This window comes from Puntigrus tetrazona, chromosome 7 (genome assembly GCF_018831695.1).
Source record: "Puntigrus tetrazona isolate hp1 chromosome 7, ASM1883169v1, whole genome shotgun sequence".
NCBI lineage: Eukaryota > Metazoa > Chordata > Actinopteri > Cypriniformes > Cyprinidae > Puntigrus > Puntigrus tetrazona.
This window is the reverse complement of record NC_056705.1, coordinates 28,866,241-28,878,716: the sequence shown is the minus strand read 5'-3', so window position 1 is coordinate 28,878,716 and position 12,476 is coordinate 28,866,241. Positions and strand designations below refer to the sequence as shown.

General features: G+C 39.3%; 1 protein-coding gene across 4 annotated transcripts in view; it reads right to left on the bottom strand.

Annotated features, from left to right (window-relative positions):
• arap2 (ArfGAP with RhoGAP domain, ankyrin repeat and PH domain 2) overlaps positions 1-12,476 on the bottom strand; it is a 77,880-nt gene that overhangs the window by 48,234 nt on the left and 17,170 nt on the right. For all 4 annotated transcript variants that reach the window (XR_006251374.1, XM_043244640.1, XM_043244638.1 and 1 more), the window contains exons 8-9: positions 7,033-7,153; positions 3,571-3,749 (exon numbers count right to left, since the gene is read on the bottom strand). Coding sequence is in view for 3 of the 4 variants with exons in the window: in XM_043244640.1 (XP_043100575.1) it covers positions 3,571-3,749; positions 7,033-7,153 (300 nt within the window). In the remaining variant the exon portion in view is untranslated. The remainder of the gene's footprint in view (positions 1-3,570; positions 3,750-7,032; positions 7,154-12,476) is intronic.

Here is a 12,476-nt window from a genome sequence, read left to right as displayed (position 1 = left end):
AATGTCACACACGTTTTCACATTAAGAACGAAAGAAGCTTCAAGCGTCAGCTCCATGGCATCGGCAGCTCTTAAAGTAATAGCTGCCCAATAAACTAATAATCCTGCTGCTGTGATATCTGTTAAATCATAGAATAAAAGAAAAATAGAAAATCAATAACTTTTGTAGCTTTCAGGATTCGTCTGTATTTAATTTTGAATCTAGTGTTTGATAACTTTATTTAATATCTGTACATTTCCTACTTGCTGGAGACAGTAGGCAAACATGCAATTTATTATAACTAATTTTAAGACTGATTCTTTAAAATGACAGCTCTCAATTACACTGTAATGTTGAGTAGCTATATATAATGACTAAATATTATTTAAAAAACTACAAAAAAATTCAAAGACACATCAGCAGTGGTATTAGTGTCAGTGATTCGCCTTCAGTCATAAACAAAATAATTAAAAATGAATTTATTTAATGATCTATTTAAAACATTTTGTTAAAATTAGATCAATAACTGTAATGTTAACTACTATTTGTGCCCACACTAACAATGGTGTGAACTTTCCTGACGTTTTAGTATTAGAACTGTTAATAACTATTAGTTATATAGTTATCATTAAAGCTATCATCCTTTCACTAAGAATTCAAAATATTTCAGAAAAATGTTACATAAATAAATGTGACTTGACTTGACAATAGAATTATCTCCTCATGCTTAGAGTTTAGCCAAAATAAGTTATCTAAAACTTTTCGCTGATTAAGTGGTTTGCGTGCTGTGTTAAACGTGTTGCATCTGCATTTTAGCGACCTGGATTTAAAAAAAGACAAAAAGCTGAGTTTGTTGGTCTATCCATTTCACTTTTTGTTTGTCCCGGTACACGTATTATGAATATAGATTCACACAGCTCTGATTTAAAGACGGCACAACAAAATGGAAAAAGGAACTTTGACTTGACTTTTAACTTGAAACGGAATATTAAAACTGCAGCACATGCAACCTACGGTGAAATGATCAAACTAAATGCATAAACATTTAATCACAAACCAAATAATTGTCCTTTCAGCCATCAGAGACCCTTTGAAGTGGCATTCCAGTAACCATGTGTTTGGTCTTTTTTGTGTTATTTGCTGTGGAGCAAATAGTTTAAGTAAGGAAATCAAAAATCGATGCGGCACTAAACTGTAGTGGCGTCACGTGACTTGGGTTTGCCTGTTAGGTTGACTTTCATTACCTTGGGGAAACATCATGGCCTGACCTCAGAGGAGAGAAGGGCAACACACTTCATCCTATCCAAGATGGGAAGGGGGGGGGGAACCAGCGTCCTGGGCAGCTCGTTCATCTTGTTAAATTAAATACTCCACTTCACTGAACATGAACCGAGCTACCCACCACCATACCTTTTTCCTCTCTCTCCATCTTTATGCTCCTTTGTGTTTTCTTCATCCCTCAACAGCCACTGCTCTCTTCACCTCCTTCTGTTATCCCTCCATTCTTGTCTCTCTGCCCAGTTTCTTCTTCATTCTCTCTGTCCCTCATCCCTTTTCTTTACACCAATGCCCTCTTTTCCTCCATTCCCTCCCATTTCTCTCACCACTTGTCGGAGTTATTGCCACGGAGAGGATTTAATGCAAAAACAATACAATCAATTTCCATTTTCACTGCTCTCTTTCTCTTTCTCTCTTCCGCATGCTAAATCGGCTGACGAAAAACAATTTCCTTGCAGAATGAAGACAAAGATGTTTGCTTGTGCTAATAAGGAAAATAATGAAAGACAAACAGAGATGATAAAGTGTGTGTGAGCGTGTGTGCCGCCTATTCATACAGAATAACGTTCTCAGCTTAATCTCATTTAAAACTGAGACCAATTGGGCATAGATCACATACACATGCATTCAAAGTGTCAGGGCTTGTGTGCGCATTATAATAACGACACTCTCAGCATATAGGCTCATTCACATAGGAGGGAGTCAAAAATGGATGTCACATTTTAAAGCATGAACGTTTTGGTTATTTCACTGAAACAAAGTGGTATGAAGGAAAATGGAAGTAATTAAATAAAGTTATACAATTTAAATCGATAGAAATAGAGTTTATGGAGAGACAGACAGACAAGAGATTGACTTACAGACAGACATTGAGATTAGCCAAAGCTTAGCAGTGAAGTCTGAAGGTACTCTAGACACAAACAGACAGAAAGACAGGGCAGATGAGATAGATACCTTCACACTGCAAACAGTGAAACTTGAAGGTAAAGCGATCATCAAAAAGACTGAAGCAACCACTGCGTGGTACAGTACAGCACAGTACGGTTTGGTGCGGTTCACTTTTGGGGTTTTTTATAGCTACCGTAACCGGTACCTGGAACGGTACCTTTGAACTAAAAAAATTGTGGTCTATAGGGAAGTACAGACGTTCCTCTCATTAATAACTTAGGGGTTAAATCGAACAAGAGCTTAATGGTGCCACTGGGAATGAAAGCGCCACAACAATAGAGTCAGACCAACTACAACAACATTTGAATAATCCCGCCCACTAATCTGCAGCAGAAAAAAACGCAAACCGAACCGAGCCATGCCATGTCATACAACGCAGTGGAAAAGTCTCATTATTAGCGCAGGGAAGTCTGAAGTTATAAAGACAGACAAGATGGACGGATGGATAGATGGATGGATGGATGGACGGACTGGTTGAAGCAATGGCTTAACACAGTGAAGTTTGAAGGTAGACAGACAGATAGACAGATACATGAAGCTTGAACGTAGACAAATAGACTCAGACAGATAGAGAGAGACAGACGGACAACAGATAAGGCCAAATCACTACACAGTGAGGCAATGAACTAGTCTGTTGGAGTTTGTTGGATTGGTGTGTTACCCTTGTTGGCATTGGTTGGAGTTTTCTTACTCGACTGAACATAATTAATCTGCATTTGTTGGGTCGTGGATGTAACATGGCCATAAACCTTTGCTATGATGATGTGCATATTTCACTTAAAACTTCACCCACAGCCTCTTTTATTTTATTTGCCATCTTTTCAGGCAAAGAATGACTTGCAAAAACTACAGGCTAATCAGTTTCTTCCCCAGACAGACTTACACCATCTACACTGTGCGCGAGCGGTGCCGCGCAACACAACAAAATACAACAGAGGTTCTTTTGATTACATTCAGTGATGCTGTCTACACTGGATGTGGCGCAATGTGACAACTGTCGCGTCCAGCGTAGAGACGGTGTTACTTGACTCTCTTGGTGTTTGTTGGGGCAGTGTGAACATGACGGTAATTCTAAATCCAGCAGCCAACTTGAACTTGTTTGCTGGTGTTTGTTGCCATTTGTCTGTGCAGTGTGAATTGGTCTATAAACATACATACATGGTCAAAGCAATGTCTTAAGAGCTGTGAAGTTTGAGGGCAGACAGATAGACAGGTCGGAAACCCCTGGGCATGTTTGTTGTGGTACTCATTTTGAACTCATAAGTGCAGCAACAGCATGAATCAAATCAACTAGAACAATGTCAAAAACATTTATATACATATACACATATATATATATATATATATATATATATATAAATTTACCTGGTCTGTTTTACAGAGTCTGAAGCTGGTTCCCATGAGGCTGAGGTAGACTCTTCCTTTGAGGCCACGCAGCTCGACGTAGCCACTCTTGTTTGTGTTATTTTTGCGAGGCTGATGGGAAATGGAGGGCTGGGAGCTCACAGCAGAATGGAGAACCTCCAGCCAATCCTGACGATCTCCTTAGAGGAAAGACAAAAGATGGAGGGAGGTAAGAAGAAGTGTGTGTGTCTGTGTGTGTGTGTGTGTGTGTGTGTGTGCGCGTGTTTCTGTCTGTCTGTGGAGGTACGCTGCGGTCTGTTTGAAGTACGTTAGTGAATGCGCAGGTATGCGTGTGCATGTGAGGAGAGACGCCATGCCATGGGAATAAAAGGGAAGGAAAAAGTGTCTAATATTATTGTTATACTTTATAAACTTTCAAATCTGCAAACAAAGCAGGTATGCAAAAGCCCATGTGCCTCATTGCATTGTGTCTGCCTGTGTGTTTGTGTATGCGCTTGTGAGATGGGGGAAGGAAGCCTGTGAGGGTTCTCTTGTGCTGTGTTTAAATAGGGCTACAGGGGCTTGCACAAATTCATTGCGAGCACACACACACACTAGCCAAAAAACATTAACAGCTGGATACTCTTATCCTCTGCAGGTCTACAGCACCTGCCACATCTAGAGAGAGAAAAAGGGGGTAAGAGAAAGAGGGAGAGCGAGATCTCATTTCATTAAAGGTTAGAGTTTTTGCGTACAGTGTCTTCTGGACAAGACTAAAATGTGCTTGTAGTCAGCAAAAGATTTTTCAGGCGCAATGTCAGTGTTGGTGCATAAAATATATAACCACATTATACCCCTTAAGTTTAGTTTGTGTAGCCATATCTATCCAGTTCCATTTATTCTATGTTAATTATGTTGTTATATTAATATTACTCACAATTATTTGAGTTATTTTTTAAGGAAAGAACACAATGTGTATATATCCTGGATTTAAACAGTAACACTCATATGTGCTCTGCTCTAAGCATTGACTAAACGCACCTGAGAGAGGTAGATTTTTGGCAGCGATGCTCTTTACCCATCTCACTCCCACATCTCATTCTCTATTCCTCACACTGCCCAGAAAAATGCAAAGACTGAAATGCAAACTTGCAATAATGAGATAATATAACAACTTTGCTCACACTTTATGGACATGTGTAAAGCTGTTTTGCAAGACTGCTGCTTGCGAGTTTCTCTTGTAGGTGATAAATAACACCATAAAAGCGTAAAAATAACTTTACTTTTGTTAAATATTGCACTCGGGCTTTGTCACACTTGGTCACAGAGCACACACAAACAACGAGTAAATTTGATGATTTTATGCGAGTGTAATGAAAAAAGTATTGAAAGTGTTCCTGATTGGTCAATTTCTGCTAACCGCCTCACTCCTGGATGTCTTTAGGAAATATTAGCATTTATTCACATTTTTGAAAAAATGCATATTTGATTGCGGTGGACCGTCATGATTTGGGCCAAAACGACCTACTGAATGATGCGCAAAGATGCAAAAAATACTATTTATATACACAAAGCCGACTGTTAAAGAAGTTGGTATACCCTGCACTACCACTACATATGAATTAAACTGTTTCGCTAATTACTAGCGCCTGCTGCACTCCCGAGACACAGCTAAGAATCTTAGCGTATCTGCTGCTCAGATATACCTAACCCTACCCGATACTTTATTTCATCTTTTTAGTTATTTCGTTAATTTTTCATTGAAAACAAATGTCTTTCCGAAATAATATGAGATGTAAAAACGAAGAAGAACGATTTCGGCAAAAGACCTATGCGTCAAAAACAGTACGCACTTTTGTATCTGCGCCGCTGGAAACGTGAATTTCTGTTCGTTAATTATATTTCGACGATAGTGGGCAAAAGTATTGTAATTAACTCCTGACAACAAGGCGGTCTATCATGCTCGTTAATAGGCACCAGACAGAAAATGGCATATACCCCAGTCATTTTTTCTCTGGAAGGACCCACCCACATTTATATTGCTTCGGACGCCCCTGTGTTATTCCCCAAATTCGCACTCTCCTTGAAAGAAGAGGCCTGCGCTGCTGAAGACTGCCCCAGAAAGAGTACACAGCCGTGAATGTTTGCTCACTCTCTCACGCACACGCTCATCTAAATGATCCCAGTGTGCTCGATCTCTAGCGCTAATTCTTATTCTTATCTTTTGTGCTCATCCCATGACCACCCACTTCCAGCTCTTTCATTCACTCACTCATTCTCTCTCTCCTCCTCTCTTGTGTTTATCTTAAGATTGATGACTCTTTCAGACTGCTATAAAGCTGTTTAAAGATGCATGAGCAGATTGGACCAGCGCTCGCTCTCTGTCTCAGATTTTTTTTTTCTTTTTGATGGTGGAAAGTACAGTTAAATGCAGGCCTAAACTGACTTTCCTCCGAGTAATTTACTTACCGTGGGTCAGAGGTCATTGCACAAGAGCTGGGGATAAAGAAGGTACTGAGGAGGCTATTATTTGCTGATATTCTGGGACACTATGGCACGCAGCAGTGCTATTAGCCTCAGATTTACCACAGTAATTGCAATAGGGAAAGCACAGGCTGTGTCAATAACATTGTAATTGATTGGCTCACGGTGTACTCCTCACCCTTACATTGTTCTTTTCACTTCAAGATGTCTGAAAAAGCTAAATTATCTTATCTTGTCTTAATGGCAATGAGAAAGTCAAGTTGCTCCATTTAATAAAAATGACAAATACTATACATGACATTCATGTCTACGACATACAGTGGCCGCAGAAAATGCTTGGAGACTCAAGGCACACAAAACCACAAACATTTTTACCAATAAATAGCACAAATCACGCAAAAATGCTATTATTAATGAACTAGCTGTAATATTCAAGCAAAACTCTCAATAAATCACGACTAAAACTTACCTTCAGAGCTAGTAAACGCTAGCACAGTTTTTAAATTGATCCTGAATTGCAGCTTCAGTACCAGACTACTCCTTAAACGCCACGAATCTCTCCATTAAAGCCATAATCGTTTTTTCGCAGTCTTTAAATCAGGCTTCATTGCAGCTTAGTAATGAATATTGAGAAAAATATCCAATAAAATACGCAGGCAATGGTGTTGCAACTATATGCACCAACAGGGTGTTTACTGTACATATTAAATCTACCGCCGTTATCATCATCGTCGTCGTATCGCTTGTTTCAGCTCTGTGTCATAATATTGCGATCTCCTTGAGTCTGGCTAGCTTCTCCTCTCTCTTTCACTCTCTCTCTGATTCAGTGTGGAAGATCTACTCAGAACATCTTATCTTATAGCAGAGATGGTAAAGCGATAAAAATACGAGTGAAAAGATGATAAAAGATCAAGAGTGAGAGTGGGAGTGAATTGGTTTAAAAGAGATTAGCAGAGAGGGATCGAAGCGTGAGACAGACAGAAAAGTAAAGAGGCTCACCTTCTTTCTCTGCCCGAAACACAAAGGTTCTTACAGACGTGACCACCTCAAACCTATTCTCACCCAGTGCACGAACTTGTTTAACTGCTGAAATAGGTATCAGGCCCTTCGAGTACATCTCCTGCAAAGAATGAGGGAGACAGAAAAATAATTCATAGCACAAAGTGCATATGGACAGATTACAAACTACCAGTCACAAGTCTGGACGCACTTCACTGAATTTATGTCGTGAATCATGATCTCAAAAACTTCTTTCTTTCTAAAGGCTTAGTAAAACGAAACAACGCGAAACGAAATAAAGCAAAAAGCAACAAAAATGCAAAATGAAACCAAACGAAGAGCTATTTAAACGAAAACAAACAAACAGAAACAAAACGCGAGAGCAAAATTGCTGAAACAGAAGCAAACAGAAACACAAATCAAAAGCGAGCTTAAAAAAAAAGCTAAAAAAAATTGAAAAAAACACTCATTTTATATTTATAAACTTGATTGATAGTGTACAAACACATTACAACATCGCTCTCCTTCATTGTTTTCAACAGGGACCTCAGACCAGGTATAATACATCTGCTTTATATAAAAAAAAAGAAAAGAAAAGAAAAGAAAAGAAAAAAAGAGGGATTGAGTCAAGCACACACTCACACACTCAAGCAGGCCTGATTCCTAATACCAGTCCCCAGCTAACAGGCTCGGCACTCCAGTATTTATAGTCTGATGTTTTGTAGGGAGAGATGAGGGAAACAGAGCTAGTTGTTTAGAGAAAGAAGTGTTTGGTCTCTCTGTGTGCTTCAAACCAACATAAGCCTCCAAAGCAGCAGTAGAGCTCTGTGAGACCTCCTTTAGACTACAGAACTCATACACAGCACTCCAGCCGCTCTGAAACAGCAGACTGTGATGGATAGAAAAGGGCAAACACTGTGGAGAACTGAAAATGAAGAGGGAGGAGGAAAGGGAGAAAGGAGCTCTGTTCTAAAATGTGTTGCCTACGCAGATAACATTTTAGGCAACATAGGTGACAAGTCTGTTCTAGACAGACAGACATTTCAATTAAGCAATCTTGTTTTGGGGCGAATGTTAAGGCAACACTCTATACGTAATACATAAACTTTTCCAACTTCATAATGTACTGCAAAGAGATAAAGCATTATCACTTTTAGAGCCAAATTTACTTAATAAGGGGAAATTGGGGGGTTTGTGTGTGTGTGTGTGTTTTTGAGTAATTTGACGAGTGTAAATGTTAGCAAATCGTATTGTGTGATTCATTTTAATACTCTCCTCCATATATTTTGCATCAGAAATATTCAGTGTGTGTGTGTGTATGTGTGTGTGTGTTTTTTGAATAATTGTACGAGTGCAAATGTTAGCAAATCGTGTTGTGTGATTCATTTTAATACTCTCCTCCATACATTTTGCATCTGAAATATCCCTGAAAAATGTCCATGTTTTTTCAGTGCTAATTCTTCACTGTGTACTTTAGTAAATCCTACTATTCTAACGTCAAAAGACAGTTAACCTGTTAGTAAATCTGGCCCACAGAGTGCTGTTTATAAACCCACAAGCTGCACCTTCCAAAAACATTCGCTTGTGAGGTTTCACTTAGAAAAGGGCTTCCTATGTACGCAACAAAGTGATGATGTTCACTGGGTTTAGAAATAAAGCTAGAGTGAGCGACAAAGACAGGGAAAAAGAAGAAAGGGAAAAGGAGTGAAAGAGGGAGGAAAAAAAGAAAGATTCATTTGTCCATTTCAGTTGGCTGTTAATTATTATGATGACCTTGCACTATTTCTAGAACTCGTCCATACAGAAATAGAAGAGAAGATTTAGTGAGGGACCCCCTCCTCAGCTGGCGCAAATGGAAGAGGTAATGCCAAAGATAGACAGTAAGAGAGCGGATGAGGGAGAGAAAGCGTGAAAGCAGAGAGAATGAGAAAGAGAGAGATATGACAGCTTGGGGATTGCTTGATAGAGAGAGAATGAGTGAAGAACCGAGGGATCAAGGAAGAGGAGCTCACAAAGCGGAGGCAACGTAAGATTGCGAGGAAGAAAGAGAGAGAGAGAGAGTGGGGTCAGAGAGAGCACCATCTTCTCAAATTAAGGCAGCATGTTAACAACGATGGCTGCAGCTAACCCTAATTATGGTAGGGGGCAGCCATCACCTCTCTCCGGGATTTCACTCCTCGCTCACTCTCTCCAATTCTGCATCCTTCCCACCGCCGAACTCGCCGGCATATTAATGAGGCTTCCTCTGTCTAAAATCTGGACAGCGGCGGATGAGAGGAAAGGGGGATAAAAGTGAAGAGGTGTGCATGTTTATAGGAAGCTAAGTGGCAATAATGAGGAACTCTCTAAGCTGGCGTTAATTATTCATTATAATTACAATTTTCAGGGTCGGAACGATGAAGGGGGCTTAAAGAGTACATGTGCAAACGCAAGCGCATCCATTAAGAGTTTAGAGATGGTTTAAGCACTTTGGTGTGTGCTTATACAAAAACACATATAACAAATAGGGAGGCAGCATGAAAAGTTTATAGCAGGATTTATTCGTATGGCTTGCACAAATTTGTGACGACGTGTCACACACACACAGCGGTTGTTCTATATGTTCACTTTGATGTTCGTGAACACATACATCCGAATGTGCGATAGCGTTGACTGATGGAGTCTGCATTCGCTCAGAGAGAAGCAGAGAGTGCCTGTAATGCCATTAGCTTTTGTTTTTACCAGCACTGAGTTAGTCTGCAGTGGAGCCATGGGGACACCACCTGGCAGAGGGCCGCTAATGCAATTGAGTGTCATTGTATGCAGAAACTATGATGCATTTCCATTTTTACAACATCCTACACTAGCCAAAAGCATACAGCTGAATTCAGCACTCTAGAATATTTTCAGCTATATACTAACATCAATTTTTATTTTAAAACTAATGCATTAGTGTGATCTTGTAATGTATTAGACCCCAGCCATTTGTCCAGTCTTCCGTGTCACATAAGTCTAAAGATGTCTTTTTATAGCTGATTTGATATTCGGTTATTATCAATTCATTTTTTTGGTCAGTTATTAAAAGTGGTTCTTATGGTTTTTAATACTGAAAGCCATTTTTCGCTGCTTAATATTTTTGTGAAAACCATAATCCAGGATTCTTTGATACGTGGAAAACTGAAAAGAAACTTGTTAAGATCTTTAAGATCATTATAAAAGACTTTGTAGTTATTTCTAATCAATATTTTGTCCCTGCTAAAATATTTTTTGTATTGCTTCTTAATCATGTGACACTGAAGATTAGAGCAATAGCTGCTGAAATTCAGTTGCATTTTAAAATTTTAAATAAGCAGAAAACTGCTATTTTAAACTATACTGTAATATTTTACAATATTACTGTTTTAATACATTTTGATCGAATAAACAATGCAGCCTTGGTGAGCATAAGGGGCTTCTTTCCATTTTTTTTATCATTTTGACTATTTGACAGGTAGTGTATGAGTTGTGGATCATAAGAAGCCCACATTTTCTCTACGTTGGATGGACTACAACCATCAAAACCCGGGGGTGGGTGGTGAGAAAGCTTTCCACTGGTTCTCTCAGGGGACTTTTGAGCTTTTCTGGATTTTCCACACAGTTGTAACTGATCCCAACCCAAACATCTCCACACACCCTGCCTACAGACAGGTAACACCCTAAACCTCTCTCACTCACACATACAAACTAAAACTCATGAAAGTGTTACTTGGATCCCTAGACGTCACAGACCTGGTCGCAAGGTTGATGAAACATCAGGTAAGTTTGGGAGAGACCATGCCTCTCTGTCCCCGAGGGTCCTGCATAGATCCAGTGGGAGTGCTGTGCTTGCCTCTCTCCCACGCTTAAGGAGGTCTCTGATTGATGACATCATTATGTGATGCCAAGAAGCGAGCAGTGATTGAGATTAACCATTTCAATCAGAGAAAAGAGAATGTGCCCACTGAGGACAAGTTGGAGGAGACTTTCTTTGAAACTTTAGTATTAGTAGAATACCTTAGTAGTCTTGATAAGTGACGCTTGTTAAGGCAAATTCTGTTGCTAGCTTTATACTGTATTTAATATAAAGAATGAACCAGTAAGGAACAACCAAGCAAACAAACATAAGCACAATAAAAACTGCTCAGAGGACCAACTTTTTAATGCCCTGGCAACCGCATAAAACACCACAGCAAAGCATGTGGCCAACACTCACACAAAACATTTAGTTATGGATGTAAAAGTCACCATTAGTTGCTAATGCATGATTTCATCTCAGAGAAGCCTGTACTAATTTAGAAGACCCAGGGAACCCAGGGAGCTTGTGCTTACTATGCACACTTAACGCTAAATGCTACCACTAAATCAGCCCTTTTAAATGTGATGGAGTGGATACTGACAATGGAAAATACTTTCCTATAACTCCTAAATTAAGGGGAATCACACTAGGAAGTGTGGACTAACCTGTTTCTATATGCAACATATACGGTTAGGTCCATATACATTTGAACACATCCAGGCATAATTTTGTTTGTTTTAGATGTTGACCAAAACATATTCAAGTTGCAGTTATAAAATGATTACGGGGTTAAAGTCTTTTAGGTTAAGGAATTACAGCTCTTTATTAAGTACCTCACTCTTTTTCAAGGGACAGTAAGTAATTGGACAGTTGAATCAAAACCTGTTTAATGGACAAACGTCGACTTTCAGTTAAACAGGTAAAGGGTCTGGAGTCGATTCTATGTGTGCTGTATTCATTTGGAAGCTGTTGCTGTGAAACCACATCATGCTGTTAAAAGAGCTCTCCATACAAGTGAAACACACAATTGTTAGGCTTCAAAAACAAACAAAACCATCAGAGAGATATCAGGAACATTAGGAGCAGCCAAATCAACAGTTTGGTACATTCTGAGAAAAAAGAATGCATTAGTGAGCTCAGCAACATAAAAAGGCCTGGATGTCCATGGAGGACAACAGTGGTGGATGTACCAACAGTGGTGGATGATCGGAAGAGGCTCTCTATGGCAAAGAAAAACCCTTTCACAACATCCAGCCAAAAGAAGAACACTCTCCAGGAGGTAGACCAGTCACTGTCAAAGTCTATGATCAAGAGAAGACTTCACAAGAGCAAATACAGAGGGTTCACCACAATGAGCCTATTTTCAAAAAAACTAAATGGAGTGTTACTTTAAGGTAGTCAAAGAATTCAAGGCAAAGAATTTTCAACAAAATATTATAAATTAACATCTTATTCATAGTTTCTGTCAAAGATATTAGAAAAGGTCGTATCCTCGCAACTATATTCCTTCTTAGAAAAAAAATGGTATCTGTGAGGACTTCCAGTCAGGATTTAGACCGTACCATAGTACTGAGACTGTTCTCATTAGAGTTACAAATGACCTGCTTCTATCATTTGATCGTGGTTGTATCTCTTTATTAGTGCTATTGGA